Raw genomic sequence first — 20,841 nt, 5'->3', positions numbered from 1 at the left:
AATGAGATGGGGGGTTGGGGAGGTGTGTGGGGTGTAGGGATGAGATAGGGGGGGGGGGGGGGGGTGTAGCAATGAGATTGGAGGGGGTGTGTGTAGGGATTAGATGGGGGGGGGGGGGGTGTAGGAATGAGATGGGGGCAGTGGGAGTGTAGGAATGAGATTGGGGGGTGCAGGAATGAGATTGAGCGGTGTGGGGTTTAAGAGATGGGGGGGATTGGGGTGTGTGGGGTGTAGGAATGAAATTTGGGGGTGTAGAAATTAGATGGGGGTGTGTGGGGTGTAGGAATGAGATTAGGGGGGGGGGGGTGGGGGGGTGTAGGAATGAGATTGAGGGGTGTGGGTGTAGGAATGAAATTGGGGGGTGTAGGAATAAGATTGGGAGGTGTAGGAATGATATTTGGGGGGTGTAGGAATGAGATTGAGGGGTGTGAGGTGTAGGAGCTAGGGGGGGGGGGGTTGGGGGGGTGTAGGAATAAGATTTGGGGGTGTAGAAATTAGATGGGGGGTGTAGGAATGAGATGGGGGGTGGGGGGTGTAGGAATGAGATGGGGGGGGGTTTGGGGGGTGGGGTGTAGGAATGAGATGAGGAGGTGGAGGGTGTAGGGATGAGTTGGGGGGGGTGGAGGGTGTAGGGATGAGATGGGGGGGGGGTGTAGGGATGAGATGGGGGGGGTGGAGGATGTAGGAATGAGATGGGGGGTGTAGGAATGAGATTGAGGGGTGTGAGGTGTAGGAGCTAGGGGGGGGGGGGGTTTGGGGGGGTAGGAATAAGATTTGGGGGTGTAGAAATTAGATGGGGGGTGTAGGAATGAGATGGGGGGGGGGGTGTAGGGTGTAGGGATGAGATGGGTGGGGGGTGTAGGGATGAGATGGGTGGGGGGTGTAGGGATGAGTTGGGGGGGTGGAGAGTGTAGGGATGAGTTGGGTGGGGGGTGTAGGGATGAGATGGGTGGGGGGTGTAGGGATGAGTTGGGGGGGTGGAGGGTGTAGGGATCATGGGATGAGATGGGGGGTTGGGGGGGTGTAGGAATGAGATTGGGGGACTTCAGTGTGTGCCTCATCTGGTCCAAAAATGTGTTCATACAGCTCACAATCCAATCTCACGCCTTGGAGAGATCTCCATTCCCAGAAGTCTCCTCTATACAAAGACAGACGAGAAGGAAGACGAAACGATACAATTAGGATGGGAAACGTCAGAACTGAGAGATACCGGAGAAAAGGAGAAGAGTTCATGGGAAGCCAACCTGACCCCCCCCCCCCCCAACTTTGAATGTGAATATTTTATCTTTTCATGAAGATAGAAATGAAATAATTGCACTGAGCCAAAGAGAGCTCCCTCTAGTGGCAATGAGCGCTCCCTCTAGTGGCAAAGAGAGCTCCCTCTAGTGGCAAAGAGAGCTCCCTCTAGTGGCAAAGAGAGCTCCCTCTAGTGGCAAAGAGAGCTCCCTCTAGTGGCAATGAGAGCTCCCTCTAGTGGCAATGAGAGCTCCCTCTAGTGGCAATGAGCGCTCCCTCTAGTGGCAATGAGCGCTCCCTCTAGTGGCAATGAGAGCTCCCGCTAGTGGCAATGAGAGCTCCAGCTAATGGTAATGAGAGCTCCCGCTAGTGGGAATGAGAGCGCCCTCTAATGGCTAATCTTCAATTTCCTATATTTAATAGAATACAAAAAAAAGAAGCATGTAAAGATGTTAAAGTCGCAAATAAAAAATGACTATAAACGAACTGCTAGAATAAATGATGAGCTCACTATAAAATATTTTATACTTCCCACCTCCAATAATCCATTCTCATTATCTTCAGGGGTAGGCAACCTCAGCCCTCCAGCTGTTGTGGAACTACAAGTCCCAAGAGGCGTTGCCAGACTCTGACAGCCACAGGCATGACTCCAAACAAAAAGGGGGTGATGGGATTTGTAGTTTCAGTACAGCTGGAGTGTCAAGGTTCTATACGATAAATAAAGGTGTAACAAGATTCTACTGTATGCCGGCATGCTTACAAATCATTGGGGGGGGGGGGGGGCCATCTGGTGCCCCCTAAAAAAATGTGGGGTCTGATGCCGAAACCTGCTTTCTTAGCTCGGTTACGGCCCTCGCAGGCTTCTCTGACCTGCCATGGTGGGAGATGCGTCATTGCTGGGTACGCGGTAACCCACCGTCATCTGGGGACGCGGCTGTGCATGCTGCGCTTTGATGATTGCGCCCCTGGAAATCACTGCGACTATGCCCAGGGCTTGGATGGTGGGACTCTCCCAGCGGGCCGAGACTTTGTACAAAACAGATATGAGAGGAATGGAGAGCGCACGTGACGAATATTTCTGTGCGTTACATAAGTCTCAATCGCAATTCCATTGTGACGTACCGCCCACGCTGCAACGAGGTATCACGAGTCCTATTCCCGAGTCACTTATCTATGACATCACCACATCAATCACCCCCCCCCCGACAATGCCTATGACATCACCACATCAATCACCCCCCCCCCCGACAATGCCTATGACATCACCACATCAATCACCCCCCCCCCCCCCGACACAGACAATGCCTATGACATCACCACATCAATCACCCCCCCGACACAGACAATGCCTATGATATCACCACATCAATCACCCTGACAAGGCCCATGACATCACCACATCAATCACCCCGACACCAACAATGCCTATGACATCACCACATCAATCACCCCCCCCCCCCCCCCCGACAATGCCTATGACATCACCACATCAATCACCCCCCCGACACAGACAATGCCTATGATATCACCACATCAATCACCCCCGACAGTGAGAATGCCTATGACATCACCACATCAATCACCCTGACACCAACAATGCCTATGACATCACCACATCAATCATCCCAACACCAACAATGCCTATGGCATGACCACATCAATCACCCCGACACCAACAATGCCTATGATATCACCACATTAAACCACCCGACACCGACAATGCCTATGACATCACCACATCAATCACCCTGACACCAACAATGCCTATGATATCACCACATTAAACCACCCGACACCGACAATGCCTATGACATCACCACATCAATCACCCTGACACAGACAATGCCTATGACATCACCACATCAATCACCCCGACACCAACAATGCCTATGACATCACCACATCAATCACCCCGACACCAACAATGCCTATGACATCACCACATCAATCACCCCGACACCAACAATGCCTATGACATCACCACATCAATCACCCCGACACCAACAATGCCTATGACATCACCACATCAATCACCCCGACACCAACAATGCCTATGACATCACCACATCAATCACCCCCGACACTGACAATGCCTATGACATCACCACATCAATCACCCTGACAAGGCCTATGACATCATCACATCAATCACCCGACACCAACAATGCCTATGACCTCACCACATCAATCACCTTGACACAGACAATGCCTATGACATCACCACATCAATCACCCCCCCCCCCCCTGACACCGACAATGCCTATGACATCACCACATCAATCCCACCGACAATGCATCATATGTAACACATCAATGACATGCCATGACACCCTCTGCTCTGCGAAGCTACAAGCCTCCGCACCATGCCGTATGACATCACTGACACCCACAGTCTATGACGTCACTGTATTAACTTCTCTTGTATTACTTTTTCCCGTAAATCTGTTACAAAGTTTCAGTTTCAGCCACTTCCTGTTACAGACTGACAACGCTAAGCCACGCCCCCTTAAATAGCAGCAGTGTTGTCAGCACTAGTTCACTCTACTCCTCGATCCCACATATCCATGTTCAGACTGTAGGAGATGTAGGGAGTCAGTAGGGATTTCCTGTTCCCCTGCAAGATTCCGCTCACTTCCCGTTGTGTTCAGAGTTGGCCTTTAAATAAAGTAAGTACCCCTTCCCCCTAGTTCCCTCTACTCTCAGTTCCCATGCTTCCATTCCATGTTCAGAGTTACGATTTCCCTGCATCCTCACTGACTGTAGGAGAGGTAGGGAATCAGTAGGGACTTCCTGTTCCCCCCATAAGATTAATGTCACTTCCTGTTGTGTTTAGGGTTGGACTTTAAATAAATGAAGTTCCCCTCCCCCTAGCTCACTCTGCTCCCTGATCTCACACTTCCATGTTCAGGATTGCGAGTCCCCCGCTCCTCACTGACCACAGGAGAGGTAGGGAGTCAGTAGGGATCTCCTGTTCCCCTGCAGGATTCCTATCACTTCCTGTTGTATCCAGAGTTGGCCTTCAATTGAAAGAAGTTCCCCTCCCCCTAATTCACTCTACTCCTAGATCCCACACTTCCATGTTCAGGATTACGAATTCCCCCACTCCTCAATGACCACAAAAGAGGTAGGGACTTAGTAGGGACTTCTTATTACACCCCCCCACAAGATTCCTATAATTTCTTGTGGGGTCCGGAGTTGGCCTTTAAAAGAAGTACCCCCCCCTTTCACTCTACTCCTAGATCCCACACTTCCATGTTCAGGACTATGAGTTCCCCCGCTCCTCACTGACCACAGGAGAGGTAGGGACTTAGTAGGGACTTCTTATTACACCCCCCCCCCACACCCTCTACAAGATTACTATCATTTCTTGTGGGGTCCGGAGTTGGCCTTTAAAAGAAGTAGCCCCCCCCCCCCCCAGTTCACTCTACCCCTAGATCCCACACTTCCATGTTCAGGACTATGAGTTCCCTACTCCTCACTGACCACAGGAGAGGTAGGGACTTAGTAGGGACTTCTTATCACACCCCCCACCCTCCACAAGATCCCTATAATTTCTTGTGGTGTCCGGAGTTGGCCTTTAAAAGAAGTTCTCCTCCCCCTAGTTCACTCCTAGGTCCCAATCTTCCATTCTATACTCAGAGTTACGAGTTCCCTACTCCTCCCTGATCATTGGAGAGGTAGGGAGTCAGTAGGGACTTCTTATTACACCCCACCCCCCTCCACAAGATCCCTATAATTTCTTGTTGTATCCAGAGTTGGCCTTTAAAAGAAGTCCCCCCCCCCCTAGTTCACTCTACCCCTAGATCCCACACTTCCATGTTCAGGATTACGAGTCCCCGCTCCTCACTGACCACAGGAAAGGTCGGGAGTCAGTAGGGATCTCCTGTTCCCCTGCAGGATTCCTATCACTTCCTGTTGTATCCAGAGTTGGCCTTCAATTGAAAGAAGTTCCTCTCCCCCTAATTCACTCTACTCCTAGATCCCGCACTTCCATGTTCAGGACTATGAGTTCCCCGCTCCTCAATGACCACAGGAGAGGTAGAGAATTAGTAGGGACTTCTTATCACACCTCCCCCCCCCCCCACCATTCACCACGATGGGGAATTTTCTGGGATCTGGTCAGATAGCGATGTGTATAGGGGGAGCGGCAACAGCAGCGCACAGGACGAGGCGCTATTCGCTCGCTTTGTACATGGCCACAGCAGGTGCAATAAAAAAAAAATAATACGCTATCTGGAGGCATCGGGAAGACCCCCTTTGGATCAATCAGGGCCATGCGATCGATGTGAGGGGGGGGGGGATCCTCCTTGCGCGGTCAACAACTGCGAACCAATCAGCTCCCACCGTTCATTAGCTGAGGACAGAAGTAGAGACTGAAAAGGGGACATCCTGATTGGCTGTTTACGGGGCAACAGATAGATAGGTGGGCGTCGGGTCCGCTCTCCGTGTCCCTCTACACCCCCCCCCCCCCCGGCACCCGCCGTCCGTACCCCTCTACACCCCGTCACCCGCCGTATGACGCCAGAGACACGGGTACAGGCGATGATGTCATGATGGATGGAGCTGCATACAAGACAAGCGAGCAACAGGGTGACGGCGACAGAAATAGGAGCGCGACAGCGACAGCGAGCTTCCCGTCCGCCATGGAGGGAGAGAGAGAGAGAGCGCTGCCATGAAGGGGGAGAGAGCGCTGCCATGGTGGAGGAGCAATGGTTAAATGACATCCCCCTCCCCCTCCTCCCCAGCAACACACACACACCGTGTCCCCCGTCTCCGTGTCACACGTCCCGGATCCCAGGTCCTTCGGGACGGCGGATGGCAGCGGCGGTCCGGGGAGGCGCGGTGTGCGCGGTGTGCGCGGTGTGTGCGCGGTGTGTGCAGAGAGATTCTCCTTACCTCTCCGCTCTCCTCTCCTCTCTGTGCAGCAATGAGAATCCAAAAAGGAGGAAAATATAAACCTCCCACGTCCTCCGCACAACCGATTCCTGCGCAGAATATATATATACACAACACACACAATCTACACACCGCACAACCGATCCCTGCGCAGAATATATATATACACAACACACACAATCTACACAACGCACAACCGATCCCTGCGCAGAATATATATACACAACACACACAATCTACACACCGCACAACCGATCCCTGCGCAGAATATATATATACACAACACACACACAATCTACACACCGCACACACACTATATACACACCGCACAATCGATCCCTGCGCAGAATATATATACACAACACACACAATCTACACACCGCACACACACTATATACACACCGCACAACCGATCCCTGCGCAGAATATATATACACAACACACACAATCTACACACCGCACAACCGATCCCTGCGCAGAATATATATACACAACACACACAATCTACACACCGCACAACCGATCCCTGCGCAGAATATATATATACACAACACACACAATCTACACACCGCACACACACTATATACACACAACCGATCCCTGCGCAGAATATATATACACAACACACACACAATCTACACACCGCACACACACTATATACACACCGCACAACCGATCCCTGCGCAGAATATATATATACACAACACACACAATCTACACACCGCACACACACTATATACACACAACCGATCCCTGCGCAGAATATATACACACAACACACACAATCTACACACCGCACAACCGATCCCTGCGCAGAATATATATATACACAACACACACAATCTACACACCGCACACACACTATATACACACCGCACAACCGATCCCTGCGCAGAATATATATACACAACACACACAATATACACACCGCACACACACTATATACACACAACCGATCCCTGCGCAGAATATATATACACAACACACACACAATCTACACACCGCACACACACTATATACACACAACCGATCCCTGCGCAGAATATATATACACAACACACACAATATACACACCGCACACACACTATATACACACAACCGATCCCTGCGCAGAATATATATACACAACACACACACAATCTACACACCGCACACACACTATATACACACCGCACAACCGATCCCTGCGCAGAATATATATACAAAACAAACACAATCTACACACCGCATACATACTATATACACACCGCACAACCGTTCCCTGCGCAGAATATATATACACAACACACACAATCTACACACCGCACACACACAATCTACACACCGCACAACCGATCCCTGCGCAGAATATATATACACAACACACACAATCTACACACCGCACACACACTATACACACACACCGCACAACCGATCCCTGCGCAGAATATATATACACAACACACACAATCTACACACCGCACAACCGATCCCTGCGCAGACTATATATACACAACACACAATCTACACACCACACACACACTATATACACACCGCACAACCGATCCCTGCGCAGAATATATATACACAACACACACAATCTACACACCGCACACACACAATCTACACACCGCACAACCGATCCCTGCGCAGAATATATATACACAACACACACACACAATCTACACACACACTATATACACACCGCACACACACTATATACACACCGCACAACCGATCCCTGCGCAGAATATATATACACAACACACACAATCTACACACCACACACACACTATATACACACACCGCACAACCGATCCCTGCGCAGAATATATATACACAACACACACAATCTACACACCGCACACACACTATATACACACCGCACAACCGATCCCTGCGCAGAATATATATACACAACACACACAATATACACACCGCACAACCGATCCCTGCGCAGAATATATATACACAACACACACAATCTACACACCGCACAACCAATCCCTGCGCAGAATATATATACACAACACACACAATCTACACACCGCACACACACTATATACACACCGCACAACCGATCCCTGCGCAGAATATATATACACAACACACACAATCTACACACCGCACACACACAATATACACACCGCACAACCGATCCCTGCGCAGAATATATATACACAACACACACACAATCTACACACCGCACAACCGATCCCTGCGCAGAATATATATACACCACACACACAATCTACACACCGCACACACACTATATACACACCGCACAACCGATCCCTGCGCAGAATATATATACACAACACACAATCTACACACCGCACACACACTATATACACACCGCACAACCGATCCCTGCGCAGAATATATATACATACAGCACACACAATATACACAACACACACACAATATACACAACACACAATATACACACCGCACACAATATAAACAACACAGAATATACACACCGCACAACCATTCCCTGCACACACACACAGAATATATACACCACACATATAATATATACAATGTACACACACCACACACACACAACACAAAAAATACACACCACACACAATGGCCCAGATTCACGTACAGCGGCGTATCTTTGAGCGGGCGTAACGTATACGATTTACGTTACGCCTCCGCAACTTAGACGGGCAAGTGCCGTATTCACAAAGCACTGTGCAGATACGTTGGTTACATTGTGTACAACCATTGTTACACCAAAATTACCGAGTACCCCCCCCAACCCCCCCCAAACCTGCGATCACTGATTGTCCTGTACACATTTCCTCAGTCATGCCCAATCCCTACAGTGGATGGAAACTCTAAATAGATGACACTTGGCGGTGTATTAATATTATACAGGATTTATATTATTATTATTGTTATTATACAAGAATTATATATTTTTTATTATTATTATTATTATTATAATACAGGATTTATATAGGTATTATTATGACTCAGGATTGATATTTTTATTCCGGATTTATTATTATTATATAGGATTTTATATTATTATTATGATTTTAGATTGTTATTATTATTCAGGTTTTATTATTATTATTATTATTATTATTATTATTATTATTATTAATAATAATAATAATAATAATAATAATAATAATATTATATAGGATATAATTTATATTATTGTGATTCAAGGTTGTTATTATTATTATTATTATTCATTTTATTATTATTATTATTATTATTACAGATTTGTATTACTATTTTTATTATTATGATTCAGGATTGATATTATTATTATTACGTTTCTTTATTATTAATATTAATTTTATAGGATTTATATTATTATGATTCAGGATTTTTTTTTCTTTTTCATCTTATTATTATTATTATTCAGGTTTTTTATTATTATTATTATTATTATTATTATTATTATTATTAATATTTTATTATTATTATTATTATTATTATTATTAGTATATAGGATTTATATTATTATTATTATGATTCAGGATTATTATTATTGTTATTATTATTCAGATTTTTATAATAATTATTATTATTATTATACAGGGTTTATATTATTATTATTATTATTATTATTATTATTATTATTATTATTATTATTATTATTCAGTTTTTTTTATTATTAATATTAATATGCAGGATTTATATTTTTATGATTCAGGATTTTTCTTCTTCTTCTTCTTCTTCTTCTTATTATTATTATTATTATTATTATTATTATTATTATTATTATTATATAAAATAAAATAAAATAAAATGATTTATGTTGTTATTATTATAATTATTATTATAATTCAGGATTGTTATTCTTGTTATTATTATTCAGGTTTTTATAACTATTATTATTATTATTATTATTATACAGGATTTATATTATTATTATTCAGGGTTTATTATTATTTAGGTTTTTTATTATTATTAATATTATTATTCAGGATTTATATTATTATGATTCAGGAATGTTATTCTTCTTCAGTTTTTTTTTATTATTATTACTATTATTTTTATTATTGTTGTTATATAGGATTGATATTATTAATATTATGATTCAGGATTGTTATTATTGTTATTATTATTCAGGTTTTTATAATTATTATTATTAATATTATACAGGATTTACATAGTGCCAACAGTTTGCACAGCGTTTTACAATCTAAAGTCTGTTTGTCCATCAAAACTGCATATAAATTCATTTTATGTGAATGGGGCAAAGTCGAACGTTCTTAGGCTATATTCCCTGCAGATCAAATATTATTAATTGAAAAAATAAAATAAAATTGGCAAATGTGAAAAATACCACATTCTGGCCACTAGTTGTGGATTACTATGGTATCATAGTACATAATATGCTCTTCAGCTCCATCTAGTGGCCAAATTGTGATATTTTCCTCAATAAATGTTTTCAATAGATAACCTTCGAGCTGCAGAGAAAAGAACCGAAGAGCATTCGATAACGGCACATTGGAGCAGCTCCTCAGCTCCATCTAGTGGCCATATTGTGATATTTTCCTTCTTCATTTTCTTCAATAAATAACTTTTGAGCTGCGGAGTCGCACACGTGCGAATGGATTCTGAAGGTTTTTGCGACGTATACAATGTAAATTATTCCTATTCATTTGTGATTTAAGAAAACAGAAAATGTAAACATTTCTTTCCTCCAATAAAATGCAGCTTCTGCAGCGGCTTCTCACACAGGCTTGGCTCTGAGGTCTATGCGTCTCGGAGGTATGTGCGGCTCGGAGGTCTGTGTGGCTCGGAGGTATGTGTGGCTCGGAGGTCTGTGCGGCTCGGAGGTCTGTGCGGCTCGGAGGTCTGTGCGGCTCGGAGGTACGTGCGGCTCGGAGGTCTGTGTGGCTCGGAGGTATGTGTGGCTCGGAGGTACGTGCGGCTCGGAGGTACATGCGGCTCGGAGGTCTGTGCGGCTCGGAGGTACGTGCGGCTCGGAGGTCTGTGCAGCTCAGAGGTCTGTGCGGCTCGGATGTATATCTGGCTCGGAGGTCTGTGCGGCTCGGAGGTCTGTGAGGCTCTGAGGTATGTTCGGCTCGGAGGTACGTGCGGCTCGGATGTATATGTGGCTCGGAAGTATGTGCGGCTCGGAGGTACGTGCGGCTCGGAGGTCTGTGCGGCTCGGATGCATATGTGGCTCGGAGGTCTGTGCGGCTCGGAGGTCTGTGCGGCTCGGAGGTATGTGCGGCTCGGAGGAACGTGCGGCTCGGAGGAACGTGCGGCTCGGAGGAACGTGCGGCTCGGAGGTCTGTGCGGCTCGGAGGTCTGTGCGGCTTGGAGGAACGTGCGGCTCGGAGGAACGTGCGGCTCGGAGGAACGTGCGGCTCGGAGGAACGTGCGGCTCGGAGGAACGTGCGGCTCGGAGGATCGTGTGGCTCTGAGGAACGTGCGGCTCGGGGAAACGTGCGGCTCGGAGGAACGTGCGGCTCGGAGTAGTCTGTGATCCGGCGCTGGTGACGGGAATGACATGGGACACATGTGGGGTCCCCGGAGGGCCGGCGCTCGCTTTTTTCTCGTAATGCACTTTACGTGTCGCTCTCCTATGTGCTGCATAATTCACAGACTCCCAGAATCCTCTCTGCCACGTCTGCGAATAATCTTCTGACATCTCCGACACGAGAACACGGAAAAGAGCGACTGTGACAACCGCCACTCCGGGGGGAAAGGAGGACAGAGAGAACCCAAATGGAGGGGGGAGGGGTGACAGCGATATCTGCACTACACTCCAATGTGGGAGGGGCAGAGACACAAACTACTGCAGGGAATCTCACCATTGTGGGAGGGGCAGAGACACAAACTACTGCAGGGAATCTCACCATTGTGGGAGGGGCAGAGGCACAAACTACTGCAGGAAATCACCTCATTGTGGGAGGGGCAGAGACACAAACTACTGCAGGAAATCTCACCATTGTGGGAGGGGCAGAGACACAAACTACTGCAGGAAATCTCATCATTGTGGGAGGGGCAGAGACACAAACTACTGCAGGAAATCTCATCATTGTGGGAGGGGCAGAGACACAAACTACTGCAGGGAATCTCATCATTGTGGGAGGGGCAGAGACACAAACTACTGCAGGGAATCTCTCCATTGTGGGAGGAGCAGAGACACAAACTACTGCAGGGAAATCTCTCAATTGTGGGAGGGGCAGAGACACAAACTACTGCAGGGAAATCTCACCATTGTGGGAGGGGCAGAGACACAAACTACTGCAGGAAATCTCTCCATTGTGGGAGGGGCAGAGACACAAACTACTGCAGGAAATCTCCCCATTGTGGGAGGGGCAGAGACACAAACTACTGCAGGGAAATCTCCCCATTGTGGGAGGGGCAGAGACACAAACTACTGCAGGGAAATCTCCCCATTGTGGGAGGGGCAGAGACACACCTGCGGAGGGTGTAGGTGACACAATCATTATACATTCCCCTCTGCGGCTCGGGGGCCGCGGCACTCACCCTCGGTTGCTGACTGTCGCCTTCTTCAGGTGGATGATGCTGGCTGGAAATATCCCCTGCGGAGGAGGAAAGATGGGAGGTCAGTAGATTGTCACAAGAATAATAAACGCTCTGCATGCGATTCCAGAAACAAGCGTCCATAAAAAGGACCTGTCACCTCTTATTTCTATTACATGAGATCTCTCCATAAAGGGGACCTGTCATCTCTTATTTCTATTACATGAGATCTCTCCATAAAAAGGACCTGTCATCTCTTATTTCTATTACATGAGATCTCTCCATAAAGGGGACCTGTCATCTCTTATTTCTATTACATGAGATCTCCATAAAGAGGACCTGTCACCTCTTATTTCTATTACATGAGATCCCCATAAAGAGAACCTGTCACCTCTTATTTCTATTACATGAGATCCCCATAAAGAGGACCTGTCATCTCTTATTTCTATTACATGATCTCCATAAAGAGAACCTGTCACCTCTTATTTCTATTACATGAGATCCCCATAAAGAGGACCTGTCACCTCTTATTTCTATTACATGAGATCTCCATAAAGAGGACCTGTCACCTCTTATTTCTATTACATGAGATCCCCATAAAGAGAACCTGTCACCTCTTATTTCTATTACATGAGATCCCCATAAAGAGAACCTGTCACCTCTTATTTCTATTACATGAGATCCCCATAAAGAGGACCTGTCATCTCTTATTTCTATTACATGAGATCTCCATAAAGAGAACCTGTCACCTCTTATTTCTATTACATGAGATCCCCATAAAGAGGACCTGTCATCTCTTATTTCTATTACATGAGATCTCCCCATAAAGAGGACCTGTCATCTCTTATTTCTATTACATGAGATCTCCATAAAGAGGACCTGTCATCTCTTATTTCTATTACATGAGATCTCCATAAAGAGGACCTGTCATCTCTTATTTCTATTACATGAGATCTCCATAAAGAGAACCTGTCATCTCTTATTTCTATTACATGAGATCTCCATAAAGAGGACCTGTCATCTCTTATTTCTATTACATGAGATCCATAAAGAGGACCTGTCATCTCTTATTTCTATTACATGAGATCTCCATAAAGAGGACCTGTCATCTCTTATTTATATTACATGAGATCTCTCCATAAAGAGGACCTGTCATCTATTATTTCTATTACATGAGATCTCCATAAAGAGGACCTGTCATCTCTTATTTCTATTACATGAGATCCCCATAAAGAGGACCTGTCACCTCTTATTTCTATTACATGAGATCTCCCCATAAAGAGGACCTGTCACCTCTTATTTCTATTACATGAGATCCATAAAGAGGACCTGTCATCTCTTATTTCTATTACATGATCTCCATAAAGAGGACCTGTCATCTCTTATTTCTATTACATGAGATCTCCATAAAGAGGACCTGTCATCTCTTATTTCTATTACATGAGATCTCTCCATAAAGAGGACCTGTCATCTATTATTTCTATTACATGAGATCTCTCCATAAAGAGGACCTGTCATCTCTTATTTCTATTACATGAGATCCCCATAAAGAGGACCTGTCATCTCTTATTTCTATTACATGAGATCCCCATAAAGAGGACCTGTCACCTCTTATTTCTATTACATGAGATCCCCATAAAGAGGACCTGTCATCTCTTATTTCTATTACATGAGATCCATAAAGAGGACCTGTCATCTCTTATTTCTATTACATGAGATCTCCATAAAGAGGACCTGTCATCTCTTATTTCTATTACATGAGATCTCCATAAAGAGGACCTGTCATCTCTTATTTCTATTACATGAGATCCCCATAAAGAGGACCTGTCATCTCTTATTTCTATTACATGAGATCTCTCCATAAAGGGGACCTGTCATCTCTTATTTCTATTACATGAGATCTCCATAAAGAGGACCTGTCATCTCTTATTTCTATTACATGAGATCTCCATAAAGAGGACCTGTCACCTCCTATTTCTATTACATGAGATCTCCATAAAGAGGACCTGTCATCTCTTATTTCTATTACATGATCTCCATAAAGAGGACCTGTCACCTCTTATTTCTATTACATGAGATCTCCATAAAGAGGACCTGTCATCTCTTATTTCTATTACATGAGATCTCCATAAAGAGGACCTGTCATCCTTATTTCTAATACCAGGGATGCTTACATTCCTTATAATAGGTATAAAAGTGATTAAAAAAATAAAAAAATGAAAGGGACAGTGTAAAAATAAAAAATTAAATAAGAAAAAAAGAATTTAATGCGCCCCTGTCCCTCCATGCTCGCGAGAAGAAGCGAACGCATATGCGCATGCAACTTACATATACGTTCGCTTCTGCAAGCATGAAGGGTCGGGGACGCATTAAAAATGTTTTATTTTTACGCTGTCCCTTCAATTTTTTTTTTTGTTCGCACCAAACAGTTGAGGTATTGCCACAAACGTTGGAGTGAGAGCAATAATTCTAGCACTAGACCTCCTCTGTAACTCTAAACAGGTAAAAAAATAAATGAAAGTGTCGCCTATGGAGATTTTTAAGTACCGTAGTTTGTCGCTTTTTCACGAGTGTGCGCAATTATAAAGCGTGACATGTTAGGTATCTATTTACCCGGCGTAACATCATCTTTCATATTTTGGGGTATATATTGTGTTTTTTTTTTTAAGTTCATTTAAGTGTATTTTTTTTCCAAATAAATTGCGTTTGAAAAAACCAAACAAACACCAAAATATATATTTTTTTTTTTGGGGGGGGGGGTTTATAAGTAATTTTATAGCAAAAAATTGTGATTTAAACTTGTAAACCCCAAAAAGTGCCAAAAGAGGGCGGGTCTTCAAGCGGATACATATGCAGCCTATGAGTGTCTTTGCTGACCAGCGCGGGGGGCTTCTAGGGGGGGGTTTATGCAAATGCTGCCCATAGCCTCTTCCTTGGGCACCTGGCGGTTATATAATGACGAGCTTCATGCCATTCTCTAATACTGCCCCCCTATCACCCGTACTGGGACAGTGAGCTGACACTTGTAGGGGGGTCATTTTGAGGAAGAGTTTGAATATTAAGACCTCCTACTATGTAGTCTGCTGGGCTGGGGGGGGGGGGGCTATAATTGAGTCCCCCTTAGTCCCTGACCGCCGCCTTTAATAACACCGTCTTGTCACCGGCTGGAATGGCGATGCCCGCTGACCCCTCCGCTATGCCCACAACTCTGGAGTAGAGTGACCCTGACACGTGGTGGCAATACTGCCCTCTGCCTAGGGACCCCCAGACTGAGAAGGGGGTCACAGAGAAGCCTTGCCATCATCCAGCGTGCCTTCATCCTCAATGTGGGGGTCACCTGTCTCTCCGCTCTCGCCCCCCCCGCATCCTTTCAGTGTTTCTATGGAGATATGAGGAGAGCGGTAGAAATGGGCAGCATATAATGCCTCCATTGTGCGCCCTCTTCAGACGCCCCCCCCTCCTCCTGCCCGCTGCATCGCCCCCCCATCACTAATTCTTTTTCTTTTTCCTGTTTTTCCCACACCCCTCTTTACACCAATCCTCCCTCATTGTCCTCATGGTCCCTCTCATGGCATAACGCAGGCGCCAAGACTATGTGTGATGACACCCGCCCCCCTCAGATGGCTGCAGAACTACATGTCCCAGTATGTACAGCAGGCCAAGCATTGCGCTTCCCAGCATAGCCTGCTGACCCGGGGGGGGGGGGGGGGGGAGATTCATACTTCAGCAAACCACGGCTGTCTGGGTGAAGTGGAACTACAAATCATTCCCTTCCCTATGTGGAACACCCGCTGTGCCCATTATGAGGGGTTCCCACCATCCCTGTGCTGAGTTCCCGGGTCTGTACACCCGCTGTGCCCATTATGAGGGGTTCCCACCATCCCTGTGCTGAGTTCCCGGGTCTGTACACCCGCTGTGCCCATTATGAGGGGTTCCCACCATCCCTGTGCTGAGTTCCCGGGTCTGTACACCCGCTGTGCCCATAATGAGGGGTTCCCACCATCCCTGTGCTGAGTTCCCGGGTCTGTACACCCGCTGTGCCCATTATGAGGGGTTCCCACCATCCCTGTGCTGAGTTCCCGGGTCTGTACACCCGCTGTGCCCATTATGAGGGGTTCCCACCATCCCTTCAGCGTATCGCACAAAATATAATGTATTACATAAAGTCTATAATCTGTGATATATAAATATATTTAAAGTTCCAACAATCCGCCGATCTTTTCTTCTTCTTCTTATAAGTTTAAATAAGTTCCCATAAATGGTTCTCTGGTGAGGAATACAAATAAAAATCATAACATGTAATCGGTTTATTAACATCTATATATATATAAAACAATCCGGACGATTACACCCACATGCGAAGAGTGCTATAATCTCCACTTTGTTTATAGGCCCAGCTGAGAATACATCCACCGACGCGTTTCGCCATTACAATGACGGATGATGTCAGCACTTGAGGGTAGTAAACCTTATTGTTTAATAAATATGTTTTAATAATCGGATTACATTATACGGTGTTTTATTTGTAGTCTTCCTCGGAGAACCATTTATGAGATCATATGTAATATTATCAGAGGGAGGGAAGATAGGGGGGGGGGTGGCTGGAATACGATCGCCTTTCCGTTAAGAGAAGGGGGAGGAGAAAGGGGGGGTATAAATGAGTAGTGATGAGCCGAACGCAAAAAGAGTTTATTGATTGGTTTGCGCAAAAGTTATAGGCCCAGATTCTTAAAGGACGTACGACGGCGCAGAGCCATGTGCGCCGTCGTAAGTCCTAATCCGACCCGTCGTATCTATGCGACTGATTCTTAGAATCACTTACGCATAGATATCCATTAGATCCGACAGGCGTAAGTCTCTTACGCCTTTTGGATCTTAACTGCAATTTTTTTTTGAGCGCTAGGTGGCGCTTCCGTCGAATTCCCAGTCTATGCAAATTAGCTGGATACGCAAATTCCCGAACGTACGCGCGGCCGACGCAGTAAAGTTACGGTGTTTACGTTAGGCTTTTCCTGGCGTAAAGTTGCCCCTGGGTCTATGAGGCGCAGCCAATGTTAAGTATGGCCGTCGTTCCCGCGTCGAAATTTGAAAAAGTTACGTCGTTTGCGTAAGTCGTCTATGAATGGGGCTGGATGCCATTTACGTTCACGTCGAAACCAATGACGTCCTTGCGATGTCATTTGGAGCAGTGCACACTGGGATATTTTACGGACGGCGCATGCGCAGTTCGTTCGGCGCGGGGGCGCACTTCATTTAAATGATACACGCCCCCTACCCGCCGAATTTGAATTCCGCTGGGTGATTTACGCTACGCCGCCGCAACTTTACAGGCAAGTGCTTTGTGAATAAAGCACTTGCCTGAAAAACTTGCGGCGGCGTAACGTAAATCGTATACGTTACGCCGCCGCAGAGATACGCTCAGTGTACAAGAATCTGGGCCATAGCGTCTACAAAATAGGGGATAGTTTTATGGCATTTTTATTAATATATTTTTTTTTTACTAGATTTTTATCGCGACTGCGACATTGCGGCGGACACATCAGACACTTTTGACGCCACTTTGGGACCATTCACATTTATACAGCGATCAGTGCTATAAAAATGCACTGATTACTGTGTAAATGTGACTGGCAGGGAAGGGGGTTAAACAGGAGGGGGCGCTGAAGGGGTTAAGTGTGTCCTATCGGTGTGTTCTAACTGTGGGGGGGCGGGGCTATTTGTGGCACGACACTAATCACCGCTCCCGATTATGAACGATGATGAAATATGTTCTGTAACGATCATCAGCCTGATTATTTCTCTATTTGTCTTCAGGATCTTCCTCCACTCTGTTACAATGTAACACTAGAAACACTTGGGGGGATTTACTAAACCTGGAGCCGCTGTGACCAATCAGCTTCTAGCTTCAGCTTGTTCAGTTGCTTTAAAAATGAAAGGTGAAAGCTGATTGGGTGCCGTGCAGAGCTGCTCCCGGTCCGATCTATTCTCCTCTCTCTATATATACAGAAGAGGTGAGAGCCGGCAGCTCCTAAAGAGCCGGAAAGGGTTAAATTTCACCCCAGGAGGCGCCCTTGTGCCAGTTTTTCCACTTGGTTTGCTGCGTTTATAGGCAGCGCCAGGCTCCGGGCGAAGCTGTTCAGTGTGGCTGTAAAGGAAGGAAAGTTTAAAGGGGAACCCAATTCAAAACCCCCTTTTTATACAACTCCGGGATTAGTAAATATCATCGAAATCCATTCATCATCGTGTGTCTTCTTCCTGAATCTCGGAGATCTTTGTGTATTTCTTCCAGATCTGAGCAGTGATCCCGTGTGAGACTTCCTGTGATAAAGACAATCGCTGCTGCTCTCTCCCCTTGTGCAGGGTACTGGTCTTGTCTCCGCCCCCTCCTGTAGTTTTCTGCTGGGAGCCTGTAGTGGGCGGAGCCTGCTTGTCCCCGCCCACAGCTCTCTCTCTCTCCTTGTCTCCACCCCTCCTGTAGTTTCTGCAGACATCATAATCATCATCCATCCTCCTCCTCATCATCATCATTCATCATCCATCCTCCTCCTCATCATCCATCCTCCTCCTCATCATAATAATCATCGATCATCATCATCAACATCAACATTCATCATCATCATCAGCCACATCATCGACATTCATTATCATCATCATCATCATCCATCCTCCTCCTCATCATCAACATTCACCATTATAATTATCATTCATACTCCTCCTCATCATCATCATAATCATTTACATCCATCCTCATTATCCTCCTCCTTCCCCTCCTCATCATCATCATAATCATTTACATCCATCCTCATTATCCTCCTCCTTCCCCTCCTCATCATCATCATAATCATTTACATCCATCCTCATTATCCTCCTCCTTCCCCTCCTCATCATCATCATAATCATTTACATCCATCCTCATTATCCTCCTCCTTCCCCTCCTCATCATCATCATAATCATTTACATCCATCCTCATTATCCTCCTCCTTCCCCTCCTCATCATAATTATCATCCATCCTCCTCCTCCTCCTCATCATCATCCATCATCATTTTTCCCTCCTCCTCCTCATCAGTAATTATCATAATCATCACCATCCATCCTCATTTTCCTCCTCCTCTTCCTCATCATCATTATAATCATCCACCATCATCTTCATCCTCTATTATCCATCCATCCTCCTCCTCCTCATCATCCACATTATCATCATTCTCATCCTCTTCATCATCAACGTCCTCATCATCACCATCACTATCATCCATCATAATCATCCTAATCCATCCTCCATCCTTCCCTCCTCCTCATCTATCCTCATCATCATCCATCATAATTTTTCCCTCCTCCTCCTCCTCATCAGTAATTATCATAATCATCATCCTACATCCTCCTTCTCTTCACCATCATCATAATCATTATCACCATCCATCATCATTTTCCTCCTCTTCTTTCTCATCATCATCATCCAGCTCATCATCATTATAATCATCCACCATCATCTTCATCCTTTATTATCCATCCATCCTCCTCCTCCTCCTCATCCACCATCATCTTCATCCTTTATTATCCATCCATCCTCCTCCTCCTCCACCATCATCCACATAATCATCATTCTCATCCTCTTCATCATCAACGTCCTCATCATCACCATCACTATCATCCATCATCATCATCCTCAACATCATCCTTGTCCATCATCATAATCATCCTCATCCATCCTCCATCCTCATCATCACCATCACTACCATCCATCATCATCATCCCTATCCATCCTTCAATCCTTCCCTCCTCCTCATCATCCTGATCCATCCTCATCCATCCTTCCTAACTCTACGTATTATTAAATCCTCTGCACTGGTTCATTATTTTATCTAGCCGGTTGCTATGGATTCGCGTAGCGAGGAGTTTCCGCATTTCATCCTCGTCCCTCTGTACGGCGCTATGTGGGGAATATTAGCCCCTCCCCGTATGATGTCATTATATTCTCCCGCGAGCAGCCTTTGTTACATAACAGTTACATAACACCCCTCCTGCCCCCCCCCCCCCCTTGTCCCGGCCTTGCCTGGGCCAGGCTTTAGTTTTCAAGGACCTATTCAGAACCTGGTGAGTTCTACCATTTCTGGCGGCACAATTCACCGGCCAATGGGAACACGGATTACCAATTCACCGACCAAAGGGAACGCGGATTACCAATTCACCGACCAAAGGGAACGCGGATTACCAATTCACTGGCCAATGGGAACGCGGATTACCAATTCACTGACCA

The 20,841-nt window shown here is 45.6% G+C and overlaps 1 protein-coding gene across 11 annotated transcripts in view; it reads right to left on the bottom strand.

Annotated features, from left to right (window-relative positions):
* The window catches only part of DOCK3 (dedicator of cytokinesis 3), a 160,742-nt gene that overhangs the window by 95,698 nt on the left and 44,203 nt on the right, over window positions 1–20,841 (bottom strand). For all 11 annotated transcript variants that reach the window (XM_040358742.1, XM_040358731.1, XM_040358732.1 and 8 more), the window contains exon 4: window positions 12,589–12,644. In XM_040358742.1, the coding sequence (XP_040214676.1) occupies window positions 12,589–12,644 (56 nt within the window). The remainder of the gene's footprint in view (window positions 1–12,588; window positions 12,645–20,841) is intronic.

Source organism: Rana temporaria, chromosome 7 (genome assembly GCF_905171775.1).
Source record: "Rana temporaria chromosome 7, aRanTem1.1, whole genome shotgun sequence".
NCBI classification, from domain to species: domain Eukaryota; kingdom Metazoa; phylum Chordata; class Amphibia; order Anura; family Ranidae; genus Rana; species Rana temporaria.
This window is presented reverse-complemented; position numbering and strand designations above follow the sequence as displayed.